This window comes from Rhinatrema bivittatum, chromosome 8 (assembly GCF_901001135.1).
Source record: "Rhinatrema bivittatum chromosome 8, aRhiBiv1.1, whole genome shotgun sequence".
Classification (NCBI taxonomy): Eukaryota; Metazoa; Chordata; class Amphibia; order Gymnophiona; family Rhinatrematidae; genus Rhinatrema; species Rhinatrema bivittatum.
In genome coordinates this window covers 247,809,348-247,826,134 of record NC_042622.1, presented here as the reverse complement: position 1 = coordinate 247,826,134, position 16,787 = coordinate 247,809,348, and the positions used below count along the sequence as shown (strand labels likewise).

Here is a 16,787-nt window from a genome sequence, read left to right as displayed (position 1 = left end):
TTGTTTTTAAATAGAATAAATTTATAAATAAGTTGTGGATTCACTGCAGCAATCTTAGAATTGCTTGTTTTGTGTGCAAGGAAACTAAGAATTGATGGAAGAGACTTGCAAATTCGGGGTTTGCAAGCAGCATAGTGCATATAAATATTTATATAATGAGCTGTAGAGGCAGAAATTTTCTAAGTTGCTTGCTGTTCAGGGAGGCAGAAAAACTGGTGAAAAACAAAACCTCTGCCATAGCTCCTATGTTGATTCATTCTGTTCTTCAAGAAGTCCAACAACAAAACCAATGTACAATAGGATGCATTACATCTGCTTATAGAAATATTTTTATCATCTATTCAAAAATTAAAAACACAATTTTATATGAAGAAGCAAAGACCTCAGTACTGGCACAAAATGCCTCAGGATAACTTTCAAACCAGTTGGTACAGTCACTGGTCTGAAAAACCTCTCTCTTCCTTTCTTTTAATAAACATAATATATTTTATTTTTAATTATTTTTTCATATGCTTCGATTTTTTTTTAAAGCAGCAATATGCCCAGCACTGCCATTTACTTTTCGATATGTTGTTGAATCAACTGGTTTATTAGCATATTTCCTTCAGCACAATGTTTTCTATTTGCCTATTAACTTTCATCCGGAGACAGCATGGTGAACTAAAGAGGCATGAATGAGAGCTTTTGGCCTGACCCAGCTTTCCTGAAACATTGTCAACGTCGGCGTTGTTTGAAATGGGCCTTCATTGAAATTACTATAAGGCGGCTGGGACAGACTGTGTCTCAAATATAAGTGAAGTTAAACAATTTCTTTAACATCTTCAGCTGAGCCGCTGGAAATTCATAGAGAAATAGAAAGCATTGCTTTTTAGACCGGCGACAGCAACAAATGGTTTCGAATTCAGCCTGCGGCATTTTTCTCCAATACTGAGATCTTTTCTCTCGATATAAATCGTGTGCTTTTGAATAGATGATAGAAATATTTTTATAAGCAGAAGTAAGCCATCACATTGGACACTGGCTTTGTTGTTGGACTTCTTGCGGTAAACCAGTGTTTCCCTGATAGCTTGACAGCTCATTCTATTCTGTTCCTAGTATACCACTAACTTTTTTTTTTCCCCCCCAGACTTGCTCCCTAGTGTTGGCTTCTGCCACCGGCCTGGTTATCCTGTTATTCCTGCCATGTGTGTTCTGAAAAGCAGGGCAATCTGTTTTAGCAGCCATATGGAAAGGTTTCAAGGCTGATGTATCCTATATTCTTCTCCTTCTCCCTAAGAAACGCCATCTCTATAGGTACAGTGGAGGGCAAAAACCAGGCCTGGCTCAACCTAGTCGGTTGGCCTAAAGAGTGAAGTGGTAATCCTAAGTCCAAGTCGCACTGCAGTGCCAAGGAATGTCGTGTGATTGTGTGTGCGCTAATTTCAGCAGCATTTACACATCAGGTGTCCTGCCTGAGCAAGAACGTGAGGCTACTCGCCCACACCCCGCATCAGGTGCCGTCATCCTGTCATGCAAAAAGAGACAACGTTCACAGTGGTGCCGTTCTCGGGAATGAGTCAGATAACAAACAGCGGTGCCTAATTTCCCGCTCTCGTGCTAGAGCAGGTTCCAGCCCGCGGCCTGTGGGGTTAAAATTAAACCAGTCAAACATGTCCCAAGGCAGTCAGTGAGCCACCTGGACAGGCCGGTGCTCGCTCCCAAGCGCGCCTTCGATGCGAGGAGAGCCTCGTCTCGCGCCCTCACCTGTCGCTCGGTCCTGGCCCAGGTGGAGGCGCCGACGGCACAGGCGCAGGTGCTCTGCAGAGCCCGCCTGCCAGGAGACGGCCCTGCTTCTGCCACAGCACTAACTGGGGCTTTGCTCTCTGGTGGCAGGCGACGCGCCGGAAGGAGGAGAGACGATACAATGCAGCAGCAGCAGCAGCAGCAGCAGCCCCGGCTGGAGTCTCAGGCTAGCGTGAAGTGGTTCGTGGACACGCAAGCCGGGTGGTTTGAAGAGCGCGGCATTCCCGAGTGGTTTCACGGAGCCGTCACCCGAAAGTAAGCACCGTTTCTTTAGTCGCGCCTCCCGGGCTTGCTGGGTCTGCCTGTTGCTGAACGTGAACGCCGGCCCCTCTGCTCCAGATGGGGGTGCCTCGGCCAACTTGCTTGTTTGTGGGTTTAACATGTATGGGCAAGTATTGGGCTCAAATCCCACTGCCGCTCCTTGTGACCTGGGGCAAGTCACTTTATCTTTCGTTACTTCAGGTACACAATTATATTATAAACCCCGTGGGGATAGGGAAATAAAGACAGTATCTGAATGTAATCCACTTTGAAGGACCACAGAAAATTGCCCCCAATAAAGTATAAATATACAAAATGTGTGTGTGTATGTATGTATGTATGTATGTATGTGTGTATATATATATATATATATATATACATACATACATATATATATATATATATATATATATATATATATATATATACATATATACCTAGTGGTTCGAGGGGCGGGTTGTAATCCAGGGAAACCAGTACTCAAATCCTTTGATGTACACTTTAAAGGGCCGAAAAGGGGAATATAAAAATATGAATAAATATTGGACACCTGCTAACAGCCCCCAAAAGGGGGTCAAATTGTTTATGTAGAAATGTGTAAGACCGCCAGATGGTGCTATAGTACTAGGTATATCCAAGCAAGGTTCCTTTTGTGGGTTATACTGTGTTAATTAGGATAACTTTATTGTATTTCTTGTTTGTATTTTACTGTGTTGTAAACTGATTCACATCCGATTCTGGATAAAGTTGGGGTACAAATAGAAAATTAAACAGATGATGGCTTGAAGCTAAAAATTATTAAGCAGATAGTGTTAGAGAATGGTAAACTGTAAGGCCATATTTTTTTTCTTTACTCACAGGTGAATTTTCAAAAGGATTTACACATGTGAATGTAACTACTATTGTAGCAATTTTCAAAAGCCATTTACACATGTAAAGTGCACTTACACGAGCAAATCCTATGGACAATTTAATGGCATATATTATAGAAATTTTCAAAAGCCCACTTACTCTAGTAAAGTTCATTTGCTCGAGTAAAATTCAGTTTTACATGTGTAAATACTTTTTAAAATCAGGCCCTTAGAATATATATTTTTTTTAAATTTGCAATTGATATGTGAGGGTTTTTCTTTGGAGGCATCCTGGTCTATTTATGTGTGTGTGTGTGTATATTAATTTTATATATTTATTTATACTTTTATTGGGGCCAATTTTCTGTGGTCTACATGACTGTAAGTTGACTTTGTAGCTCAGTTCCAATTGAAAATTTGCTAGCAAGGTCCCTGGATACAAGAATAACCATAGACTCTGCCCCTTCTATTTCTGTGGGCAGCAGAACAAGGAGGCAAACCAATTTGCATGTTATTCTCCTCCCCTGACCTGAAAATCTTCCTTCACTGCTGTGATTGTATCTGGAAGAAAGTGCATGTAATGAGAGAGTGTGTGTGTGTGTGATTGCATGTGGGAGGGAGAGAGAGAGAACATGTGTGTATGTGAGAGAGAGAAGAAAGTTTGTGTTCACCCTTTCTAACCCAACTAATTTATGACAATCTCAGCGTGACTGCAAATCAAAAGTTCCCAGGTATAGAGAACAGGGGTTTTGGGTTTTTTGTTTTTTTTTTAATCCTTATAAATTTTAATTATTGGGTGTTATTTGATGTCTGTTCTTTGGAAAATTAAAAAAAATGTGTATGAGTTTTTAATTATTGGATATTATTCAATTTGCAACTATTTTGAAATATTTATTCTTTTTATTGGTATGTGTTACTATTATGATGTTTTATATTTCTTAATTTTGTTGGCTGATGTTTTATGAGGCATGGTAATGTTTCTGTTTTTCATTGCATCTTTAATCCAGTCATTGTAGCAACCATCCTTCCAGGGCCATGGAATCATGGGCTCTGAAACTAGTGATCATTGCATGAGGGCTAGGACTCCCTCTCCCCAGCCACTGGCTGTGAATGCTGTCTCTGCAGCATCCCCTGCCCTGGTTGGCCTGGGGAATAGAAAACCTGAGCCAGGAACAAACCAGCCGTTGGACTGGCCCCATTGGCTCCATTTTTCAGGACAGACTGCTCCAGTTCAGGTTTAACTATGCATTGGCAGGTCCGAATTTATGGAACATGCTTCTGGTAGAACTTAGAATGGAGGTGAATTTTAAACGGTTTAAAAAAAGATTAAAAATGTGGCTTTTTAAGGAGGCTTATTCTAATCAGCCTTGAAGTCTGTTTTATGCTCTATTTTACTGTTTAATGTTTTATGTATTAACGCTCCGATTTTATTGTTTTAGGTAGTTTAGAGTTCATACAGTAGCTTATTTTAGGAGAAAGGAGGTGGAGTGAACAGGAGTTTATGATGTATTTTAGGATTATTTTATCTAATGCTGCTATCAGTTGTAATTTAAGTTTTATATGTATTTGATTGATTTATTGTTGTGAACCATTGCGATGGAACCTGAGTGACGGTATATAAGATCCAATAAATAAATAAAAATAAAATACTTGTAGCTCCTGGTGTCCTTTTGGAGGACACCGGGAGCTACAAGTGCATACTAGGAAGTGGTTTACCCTCCCCTCTCACCCCAATCTTATACTGTCCAGTCCTGAAAAAAAAAATAGAGCAAGCTGGTCACATTAATCATAGGAGATTGTGCTTCATGACTGAGTGAAGAAGTAGCTTCTAAAGACTTCAGCACATGATGGGGAGGTTGGGGAAAGTCCATGGAACTGAGAACTACATGAGTTCCATAGCTTCTCTTGTAAGCCTGGCAAAATGAAATTTAAAGCCAAGCAGGTAAGCACCGGTTCTCAGCTTGTATGCCCACTTCTGCTGTACAGCAGTCTGCTGACTTTCCCACTAGTTGCTATGCCAACAAGCCAAGCATATCCTTATTTGTCTGCAAATTTGTCTTTTATAGGGATGCCGAGAATGTATTGCAGGACAAACCACCTGGATGCTTCCTTGTTCGAGTCAGTGAAAGTCGCATTGGGTACAGTTTATCATACAGGTAGGAAGTCAAAAAGGATCATGTTGCAGTAAAATCTTGTTACAATAGGACCACTGCGTGATGATTTCCTGCACTGCAGTTCTAAAGACATTAATTAGAATGCATAAGGAGTACTACATGTGACTGTCTGGGTTTCCTCTCCAGTCCTTGAAGACCAAAATCATATCTGGCTTTCAAACCAAAATACACAAATTGACCAAGTGTATGAAAGTATCTTTTGTTAAATATTCATTGTGGATATCCCAATGTCCATATCTGTTTCTGATCCTGGAGGACTAGAGTTGACAACCCCTGGTCTATGCCATCATTTAATGAGGGCTGCAGATTTTATCTTTGAAGTGACATGGGGAACAAGTGTACAGTTTTGTCAAAGGAAGTTTATAGTGATGATTGCCATCTGTTTCACTGCTTTTGCTCAAATGTATTAGTCAAGAAGACAGGAAGTAATAGACAAACTATACAGGAAGTTGAGGAGCAGCCATGGAGGAGGAAAATGGCTTCTTTCATAAGATGGTAAAGGACTGATTTTATTTGAGATGGATCCTCTCCTTAATGGGCCTTGGTTCAGCAGTAAGACTTATTGGCATTGCTATAAAAATAAAATCTTTATTTTTAAATTATAATTTGCAGTTGAAAGCTTGCTTTTGATTGGTCAGCAGAGTTCTGAAAGGATTCTGTTAATGAAATCTGCCTGATAACCAATTCACTCTCCAAAAAGTCCACATTGTCATGGCACACAGAAGAAAACCATATTGCCTTACATTCTTTTTTTAAAATAAAAAATATTTATGGCCAAGCTTGTTGTTAGTGAAAATAAAACCTATTAAAATTACTCCAGTGTCATTTCTGGCACTGTCACTTCTGTCTGATATCTACATTAGTAATGTTTCAGGGATGTTATGTGACACACTGACTCATGGACATGGGATTGGACCCTTCGTTTCTATGTGTTGTAATTATGTGTGTTTGTGGATCCTTGGGTGCTATGGAGGTGACCACGCCCACGGGGAAGAGCCCCGTGAGGAGCCACAGCACTGGGCTAGACTCATACTACACAAACACAAGAGTTCTTTTATTAAACAGCTTGAAGAGAACCACCAAAGGTGGCAGTAGTGAGGCAGTCTCAGGGACCTCGGCAGAGGGAGCCCTTCTCTCCTTGATGACGTCGGGAGGCTCCGCAGCAGGTCTCCCAGCGAGAGGAGATACTGTGGATGAGATAGACTGAGAGTTGGAGTACTCACTAGGTGGTTGCTGTTGAAATGCGATTCCACCAGGTCTGTTGTAGAAGGTACAGGCACCGAGGCAGGGAGAGCAGGCCCTCAAGGAGCGAGCACCTGTTCCCTGTAAGGCACCTGAAATAAAGCAGAGGGCCCCCCGAGGAGCGGGTACCCAGGCTAGCATATACCCCCGAAGGTGGCAGAGTAGCGTAGACAAGAACGGATTTGAGTCCTTGCTAACTCGGGGAGCTAGCAAATGAGTGAAGGTAATATATCCGGATGGCGTGACGTCAGCATGAGAGAACGCCCTCTAGGTTCACACCAAGGGTGGTACAAAGACTTGGGTTGCGCGCACGCACCCTAGTAGGTACCTGGGGAGGAGCAATGGCGGGAGGCTGCACCATAGCCGTTCCGGGAACGCCAGAGAGGTCGGCTTGTAGATGCGGCGGTAGCCATCTTGCCCAGATAAGCAGGAGGAGCCATGAATAAGGTGAGGCAAACGGGGCGAAGCCGTTGACCGGACGCAACACTATATGCTATACCAGTAGACTTTAAACTAAGTTATAATAGTAACCCCTAGGGGCACAAAATACTGTGACACAGTAAATGTAGGAAATGAGAGCAGAAAAAGACCAGCTTGGTCCATCCAGTCTGCCCAGTTGAAATGCTTCCCTTTTTTGGTAGGGGTGATCAGGGTAACTATAGACCAGTGAGCCTGCCTTCAGTGCTGGGAAAAATAGTGGAAACTATTCTCAAGATCAAAATCGTAGAGCATATAGAAAGATATGCAGTCAACATGGATTTACCCAAGGGAAGTCTTGCCTAACAAATCTGCTTCATTTTTTTGAAGGGGTTAATAAAATTATGGATAAAGGTGAATTTGGCTTTTCAGAAGGCGTTTGACAAAGTCCCTCATGAGAGGCTTCTACGAAAACTGAAAAGTCATGGGATAGGAGGCGATGTCTTTTCGTGGATTACAAACTGGTTAAAAGACAGGAAACAGAGAGTAGGATTAAATGGTCAATTTTCTCAGTGGAAAAGAGTAAACAGTGGAGTGCCTCAGGGATCTGTACTTGGACTGGTGCTTTTCAATATATATATAAATGATCTGGAAAGGAATACGATGAGTGAGGTTATCAAATTTGCGGATGATACAAAATTATTCAGAGTAGTTAAATCACAAGCAGACTGTGATACATTACAGGAGGACCTTGCAAGACTGGAAGATTGGGCATCCAAATGGCAGATGAAATTTAATGTGGACAAGTGCAAGGTGTTGCATATAGGGAAAAATAACCCTTGCTGTAGTTACAAGATATTAGCTTCCATATTAGGAGCTACCACCCAGGAAAAAGATCTAGGCATCATAGTAGATAATACTTTAAAATTGTCAGCTCAGTGTGCTGAGGCAGTCAAAAAAGCAAACAGAATGTTAGGAATTATTAGGAAGGGAATGGTTAATAGAACGTAAAATGTCATAATGCCTCTATGTCGCTCCAATGTGAGACCACACCTTGAATACTGTGTACAATTCTGGTCACCGCATCTCAAAGATATAGTTGCAATGGAGAAGGTACAGAGAAGGGCAACCAAAATAATAAAGGAGGGATGTAACAGCTCCCCTATGAGGAAAGGCTGAAGAGGTTAGGGCTATTCAGCTTGGAGAAGAGACGGCTGAGGGGGGATATGATAGAGGTCTTTAAGATCATGAGAGGTCTTGAACGAGTAGATGTGACTCGGTTATTTACACTTTCGAATAATAGAAGGACTAGGGGGCATTACATGAAGTTAGCAAGTAGCACATTTAAGACTAATTGGAGAAAATTCTTTTTCACTCAACGCACAATAAAGCTCTGCAATTTGTTGCCAGAGGATGTGATTAGTGCAGTTAGTGTAGCTGGGTTCAAAAAAGGTTTGGATAAGTTCTTGGAGGAGAAGTCCATTAATGGTTATTAATCAAGTTTACTTACAATCAATAGCAGTGGCTATTCCCTATCAGTAGCATGGGATCTTTTTAGTGTTTGGGTAATTGCCAGGTTCTTGTGGCCTGGTTTGGCCTCTGTTGGAAACAGGATGCTGGGCTTGATGGACCCTTGATCTGACCCAGCATGGCAATTTCTTATGTTCTTATGACTATATAAATTCTTATATTCAACCAAACCCCAGTTGCTTGGCCTGTCCCTACCATGTCTATTTTACCTGAACTATCAACCCTTTTCCAACCATTGTGCGAGGAAGAGAAGAGTAGATTGGCCACTGTTGGACACAGGATACTGGGCTTGATGGACCTTTGGTCTGACCCAGCATGGCATATCTTATATTCTTAGTTCTCTGGGGGAGGGGATTTTTCATTCTCTTCCTCCATTGTGCCATAGCTGCCTGGCCTGCTGGACACTAACCTGGCCCATCATTGGCTGAGCCCTGGCCCACCCCTCCACTGTTGTCAGCTTATCAAGAGGAGGCTAGCTGAGGGGGCGGGGAGCTCCCAAAGGGAGTGACCATGAGGAACCAGGATTAACGTCTTGAATTTTTAGGGGTAGCATAGGGGGTATATTTGTATTAATGTGAGGATTTGGGGAAAGGGGTGTGTTTATTTATATGCAATATGTATTAGTTTTTATGCAATCTTACCCAACATCTAGTGAAGGTGAAGGGAGAGCAGACTGTATTAGGAACTTTTTTTTAATGATTGTTAAGCAAAGGATTGTGGTTACTGTGTTAGTCCACTTGGATGTGTAGAATTAAGAGTCAATAATAAATGATAGGTGGAACCTTTTTTGGGGAGAGGGAGGGGCTAACTGTTTGTTGTATTTTATTATGTATGTTTTGTAATTTTATAAAATTGTAAATGGATCTGGGTCCCATTTTTGGGGGAAAAGGCAGAAGAGGATCCTAAAATGAAATATCAGTCATAAGCATGTTCTATGTACATTGCCTTTTATCCAATGACAGAGATTCACGGGGTTACATTTTGACATCTAATGCTGTATGCAAGAGGTGGTTCACCACTGACATTCAGAAATAGAACATTGAAAGGTAAAACAGAGGTTCTTATCACCTTTTAAGGAAGATGTTTTCTTTGTTCTCTCTTCTCCTAGAGCCGGCAATCAGTGTAGACACTTTATGATTAACATGTTGGATGATGGCCAGTTTCTTATTCTTGGAGATAAGAGAAAGCACAAGACGCTGGAAGACTTGTTAAACTTCCATGCACTGAACCCAATTCAGACCTACAATGAACTGTTAATTCAGCCCTGTCAACAGGTAAGACCAGGGAGAATAAGTATCGTTCCCATTGCTGATCTTAGCGATAAGGCTGGGGTAGGTAAATGGAGTTGGCTTTTTTTATTCATGCAGAATCCAGATGTAATATTGGACAGCAGCAACAATCTTGTGATCTTGTGCCTTGGAGACTTGTCTGACAATGGTGCTATTCATCAATCTTCGCCAACACCTATTGGAAGCATTTTTTTCCCGTCGATAGCAGGGATGAATTAGCCATGCTGTCCTGGGATCTGTCAATCGGGTCCGGGAGGCGGAGCTTGATAAAGCAGAGGTTAGTTTTATGTTCCCTCTGCGGCTGCGCGTGGGTTCCCGCGCAGGAAGTACAGATTCTCCTCAGTCTGTTCTTTCCGTGCGTGGGATCGCACGCGGAGCTGACTTCTCCTCAATGTCAAAATCGGGTTTCAAACGCTGCCGCTGTGGTAAGGTGATGTCGGTCACGGACGGCCATGACCGATGTTACCGCTGCCTAGGCGGTAGCCACGATGTCCCAAATTGTGAGTTCTGTGCCAAAATGTCGCCGAGGGCCAAACGCCAAAGGGCCTACCGGCTTCAGGAGCTTTTGAGCACCTCGGAATCCTCGGACGTTCACTCTTCACCGGGACCGGTGAAGAAATTGAAATATTCAGCTCCAAGGGCGGTGTCGTCGGTCCCCTCACGCCCCAAAGAACAACAGGTACAAGGGAAGCAGGGCTCTGTAATTCCCGACCGGAGTGGGGCGTCCAGTCGATCTAATTCTAGCCGAGAGTCACAGTGTGGCCTATCGCCACACCAACAACGTAAAGAACGAGCGCCGACAAAGAGACACAAAATGGTGCCAGAAATCTCAGGGCACGAATTGGCACAGATAACGGTGCCGGTGCCATCGGCGCGGACACATAGAGCGCGGGAACCACTGCGCCAGGGTACAGCGCCACGCCCATCGCGCCAAGCGGCGCCAAAGTCTTCACGCCATACGACACCAGAGAGCCATGCGGAGCCAGAGCCATCACGCCATGCGGCACAGGAATCAGCATGCCACGAGGTGCCGGATCTGAAGGTCTTGATAACGGCGCCGGAGCCTTCGGCGCCGGAAGGAACACCAGAGCCATCGGCGCGAGGACGGCGCCGGAGCCATCAGCACAGAGGACGGCGCCGGGGCCATCGGCGCCGAGGACGGTGCAGGAGCCATCGGGTTTAGAAAAAACACGGAAACCGCCGAAGGTGACACCCGCGCCAGAGCCATTGGAACGTTCCACGGTGCATCCAAACACGAAGTCATTGGAACCATCCTCCAGACATAAATTACAATCACTGACAAAACCACCACGCCCGGAAGGGGCTTTCATCAAGGAGCACACGGGAAGTAAGCCGGAGTTATACTCATTATCAGGCAAAACACACCACAGTGAACAGTCACGTAAACGTAGACGAAAGTCTTCGTCAGGAGGCTCTAAGGATCGACGGTCGGCTTCCTCTCATCAAGAGTTACGGGAGTCACATAAACTGTCTGACCCAAAGACAAGACACTCTGTACATACACGGAGATCTCATCACAGACGACGCGACGGGGCGGAACTTAGCCCATCCACCTCCAGATCATCTTGGGTATCCCATTCACGGGACACACAATCTCCTATTTACCTGATGTCCTCTCAGGCATCTTCACCAGCCAAGACCTCGGCCGTACCGAGAGATCCAGCTAGACCTGCTGAGAACCAACTGAAGCCAGCTTTGCCACAAGCTTCCAAGGATGCCTTTTGGCAATTATCACAATCTTTAGCTGGCTTTTATAGCACATTGGAAGCATCCTTTGCTTTGGGTAAAGCGCCCTCTGATTCCGGGATAGAGCCGACGTCTACACCTCCAAGAGCCGAGATGGGAGACACACCAGCCTCTCCTAAAGAGATAACCCCGCGGCCCTCCCCGACGCGCTCCTACTCGCCAGAACCCTATGACTCCCTTTCCGAGTCCCCCAACTCGTCGACAGGATTTCCCTCCGACGTACCAGAGGGCCAACAGGAACCGTATTCTCCACCGGAGGACCTGTCATATCCTCGCTTTTTAGAGAAGATGGGTAACATACTCCAATTGCAGATTCAAAAGGAGCCTGACCCCAGAGCGGAGACCCTGGGTTTGTTGAAAATATTCGATATGCCGGGGGAACCTACCACGCTTCCTCCGCATGATCTCCTACATCGACTTCTCCTTAAGTCTTGGGAGACTCCCCAATCGATACAAGCAGTTTCCAGAAAATCTGATATCAAGTTCCGCATCAGGAAGGAAACCCCTTATGCACTCCCACAACTACAACACGAATCCGTAATAGTGGAATCCGCAATGCAAAGATTTAGGAAGTCGAAACTTCATGCCACCTATCCTCCCAATCAGGATCATAAATACCTGGATGAGATGGGTAGGAAAATCTATCAAAACGCGATGCTTACCACACGTATCATGAACCACCAATTTTATATGGTACAGTACATGTACGAGTGCATACAAGCCACAAAGGGCTTACTTTCCACAACGGGGGAACAAATGCCTCAGACACTACACGATATGGAGGAATGCTCTCGGCATCTCCTCTGATCAGTATATGAAGGCATGGAAACTTCATCGAGGGCTTCGGCGACCGCAATAGCGGCGCGCAGGACGGCGTGGCTCCGCTCCAGCTCTATCAGGGAGGACGTCCATGAAAAGCTAGCCAATCTTCCATGCACAGGAGAACATCTATTCGGCACAAAGCTACAGGAAACGGTGGGTAAGCTGAAGGACGAAGCATTGGCAGTGCAGTCGTTACAGTCCCATCTGACTTACCAGCCCTCCAAGCGCTTCTACCAGTACCCTCTGAGGTCTTCATATGGACGTCGATCATACAGATCATACCAAGGTTATCGCCCTTAAACCTATCCAAACTGCCAAAGGCAACAAAGCCATCAACAGCCGTCACAACTCCCACGTAGAGGCAAACCACGTGCACAGCGCCAGCAGAACCAACAACAACCTGTGGCAGCCAAGCCGGCTCAGTCTTTTTGAATCTAAAGCCACCACCACAACCATTACCACCGCCAGGAAGGATCCAGTCTTGTCTGCACGTGTGGGAACACATAACATCAGATCAATGGGTTTTAGACATTGTAAGCCAGGGATATCGTTTACACTTCCAAACAAAGCCAGTCCTGCCCCAGTGCGCCTCTTCAGGGAATACGCGAACTCACCCACAGCTCCAACAGGAGATAGCCCATCTTTGTCAAGCAAGGGCCATTGCGCTTCTCTCCAAGATCCACCACAATCAAGGATTCTATTCCCCCTATTTCCTGATTCCCAAAAGGTCGGGGGGCCTGCGACCCATCTTGGATCTACGAGAACTCAACAAATTTCTGGTAAAGGAAAAATTCAAGATGGTATCCCTGAAGTCAATCCTACTGCTCTTACAGCCCAACGACTGGATGTGTTCCATCGATCTGAAGGATGCATATACTCACATTCCAATTCACCCCTCCTCTTGGCGTTACCTATGTTTTCTCTACAAACACAGACATTACCAGTACAGGGTACTCCCCTTTGGGTTGTCAACTGCACCCAGAGTGTTCACCAAGTGCATGGTGATGGTGGTGGCTCATCTCAGGCAACAAGGGATGACAATCTTCCCGTACTTGGACGATTGGTTAGTAGTGGCTCCGACCCGGGAGCTGCTCGAATCCCACCTACAGCGGATCCTACAATGTTTGCAACAATTAGGGTTAGTAGTCAACTTCCAAAAATCTCAACTTCAACCGACGCAGCAACTTCAATTTATAGGAGCGTATCTGGACACCACGCAAGCCAGGGCATATCTGCCGCAGGACAGACAACTTCAGTTACGACAACTCTTACAGAGTTTACAGACAAAGCAATCAACTTCGGCACGTCAAGTGCTAGTAGTCCTAGGCCATAGAAACATAGAAATGACGGCAGAAGAAGACCAAACGGCCCATCCAGTCTGCCCAGCAAGCTTCACATTTTTTTCTCATACTTATCTGTTTCTCTTAGCTCTTTGGTTCTATTTCCCTTCCACCCCCACCATTAATGTAGAGAGCAGTGATGGAGCTGCAACCAAGTGAAATATCAAGCTTGATTAGTTATGGGTAGTAGGGGAAGTAACCGCCGCAATAAGCAAGCTACACCCATGCTTATTTGTTTTACCCAGACTGTGTTATTCAGCCCTTATTGGTTATTTTTCTTCTCCCCTGCCGTTGAAGCAGGGAGCTATGCTGGATATGCGTGTAGTATCAGTTTTTCTTCTCCCCTGCCATTGAAGCAGAGAGCTATGCTGGATATGCGTGAAGTATCAGTTTTTCTTCTCCCCTGCTGTTGAAGCAGGGAGCTATGCTGGATATGCGTGAAGTATCAGTTTTTCTTCTCCCCTGCCGTTGAAGCAGAGAGCTATGCTGGATATGCGTGAAGTATCAGTTTTTCTTCTCCCCTGTTGTTGAAGCAGAGAGCTATGCTGGATATGCGTGAAGTATCAGTTTTTCTTCTCCCCTGCCGTTGAAGCAGAGAGCTATGCTGGATATGCATTGAAAGTGAAGTATCAGGCTTATTTGGTTTGGGGTAGTAACCGCCGTAACAAGCCAGCTACTCCCCACTTTGTGAGTGCGAATCCTTTTTTCCACATTTCCTCTTGCTGTTGTAGCTTAGAGCGATGTTGGAGTCACAGTAACCATGTGTATGTTTATTGAATAAGGGTATTATCTCCAGGCAGTAGCCGTCATTCTGGCGAGCCACCCACTCTTTATTGACGGCCTCTTGATTTTATGGATCCACAGTGTTTATCCCACGCCCCTTTGAAGTCCTTCACAGTTCTGGTCTTCACCACTTCCTTCGGAAGGGCATTCCAGGCATCCACCATCCTCTCCGTGAAGAAATACTTCCTGACATTGGTTCTGAATCTTCCTCCCTGGAGCTTCAAATCGTGACCCCTGGTTCTGCTGATTTTTTTCCTATGGAAAAGGTTTGTCGTTGTCTTTGGATCATTAAAACCTTTCAAGTATCTGAAAGTCTGTATCATATCACCTCTGCTCCTCCTTTCCTCCAGGGTGTACATATTTAGATTCTTCAATCTCTCCTCATAAGTCATTTGATGAAGACCTTCCACCTTTTTGGTCACCCTTCTCTGGACCGCCTCCATCTTGTCTCTGTCTCTTCGGAGATATGGTCTCCAGAACTGAACACAATACTCCAGGTGAGGTCTCACCAAGGACCTGTACAAGGGGATAATCAATTCCCTTTTCTTACTCGATATTCCTCTCTATATGCAGCCCAGCATTCTTCTGGCTTTAGCTATCGCCTTGTCACATTGTTTCGCCGACTTCAGATCATTAGACACCATCACCCCAAGGTCTCTCTCCTGCTCCGTGCACATCAGCCTTTCTCCCCCATCGAATACAGTTCATTCGGATTTCCACTCCCCATATGCATGACTTTGCACTTCTTGGCATTGAATGTCAGCTGCCATGTCTTCGACCACTCTTCCATCTTCCTTAAATCCCGTCTCATTCTCTCCACTCCTTCTGGCGTGTCCACTCTGTTGCAGATCTTAGTGTCATCCGCAAAAAGACATACCTTGCCTTCTATCCCTTCCGCAATGTCGCTCACAAAGATATTGAAAAGGACCGGTCCCAACACCGATCCCTGCGGTACACCGCTTAAAACCGCTCTCTCTTCAGAGAGAGTTCCATTTACCATCACACATTGTCTTCTGTCCGTCAACCAGTTTGCAATCCAGGCCACCACCTCGGCACTCACTCCTAAGCTTCTCATTTTATTCACCAGTCTCCTGTGCGGGACAGTGTCAAAAGCTTTGCTGAAATCCAAGTAGATGACATTGAGTGCTCTTCCTCGATCCAATTCCTTGGTTACCCAGTCAAAAAAGTCAATCAGATTTGTCTGACAGGATCTTCCAATGGTGAATCCATGCTGCCTCTGGTCCAGCAATTCTCCCGACTGTAGATAGTTCACTATTCTCTCTTTCAACAGTGACTCCATTACTTTTCCCACCACCGAAGTGAGGCTAACCGGTCTGTAGTTACCAGCCTCTTCTCTGTTCCCACTCTTGTGAAGCGGGACCACCACCGCTCTCCTCCAATCATTCGGCACCACTCCCGTTTCTAGGGATCTATTGAATAGGTCACACAGCGGACCTGCCAGCACATCTCTGAGCTCCCTCAGTATTCTGGGATGAACTTCATCAGGCCCCATGGCTTTGTCCACTTTCAGTTTCACCAGCTCTTCCCATACATTTTCTACTGTAAATGGAGTTACATCTACTCCATTCCCCTCCAGTTTCTTGTTAACTAGTGTCGGTCCTTCTCCAGGGTCCTCTTTAGTGAACACAGAACTGAAGTATTCATTTAATAATTCTGCCATTTCTTCGTCTCTCTCCACACATTGATCCTTTCCACCTTTCAATTTCACTATACCACTTTGAACTTTTCTCTTTTCACTGATATATCTGAAAAATGTTTTGTTACCACTCTTTACCTCTTTGGCAATCCTCTCTTCCGCTTGACTTTTTGCCATCTTGATTAATTTCTTCGTCTCCCTCAGTTCTACCAGATATTCTTCTTTGTGTTCCTCCTTTTGGGATCTTTTATATTTCTTGAACGCTGTTCTTTTAGCCTTTATTTTGTCAGCCACCTCCTTTGAGAACCAGATAGGTTTCATTTTTCTTTTGCTTTTCTTTACTTTTCTAACATATAGATTAGTTGCCTTGGTGATTGCTCCTTTTAGATTGGTTCACTGTTGATCCACATCTCTCTCGTTTTCCCAGCCTTTTAGTTCTTCCTCCAGGTACTTCCCCATTTCATCAAAGTCTGTGTTTTTGAACATCAAAACTTGGGTTTTTGTGCTTCTTTTCCGTGTCCTTTTTGTGATATTAAACCATACCGTTTGATGATCACTGGTGCTGAGGTGGGCACCCACCTGGACGTCTGAGACATTATCTCCATTAGTGAGCACTAAGTCGAGTATAGCTCCTTCTCTCGTGGGTTCCATTACCATTTGTTTGAACAAAGCTACTTGCAGGGCATCTACTATTTCTCTACTATTTTTCCTAGTCCCAAATACCAAATTACACATGAGAAGGTTACAGTGGGGACTCAAACGACAGTGGAAACAACACTCGCAACCTCTCTCGCAACCAATCACCCTTACCAGGGAAATGAAGAGAGACATCTCTTGGTGGCTCCTTCCGTCCATTCTAGTGAAAGGAGCAC

General features: G+C 44.6%; 1 protein-coding gene across 2 annotated transcripts in view; it reads left to right on the top strand.

Annotated features, from left to right (window-relative positions):
• HSH2D (hematopoietic SH2 domain containing) overlaps positions 1 to 16,787 on the top strand; it is a 31,811-nt gene that overhangs the window by 8,206 nt on the left and 6,818 nt on the right. The window contains exons 2-4 of one of the 2 annotated variants that reach the window (XM_029614497.1): positions 1,873 to 2,037; positions 4,961 to 5,050; positions 9,366 to 9,531. In XM_029614497.1, the coding sequence (XP_029470357.1) occupies positions 1,904 to 2,037; positions 4,961 to 5,050; positions 9,366 to 9,531 (390 nt within the window). In that variant the 5' untranslated portion in view covers positions 1,873 to 1,903. Of the gene's footprint in view, positions 1 to 1,257; positions 2,038 to 4,960; positions 5,051 to 9,365; positions 9,532 to 16,787 lie in introns of those variants that run through there. The other variant, XM_029614498.1, reaches the window with a different exon arrangement.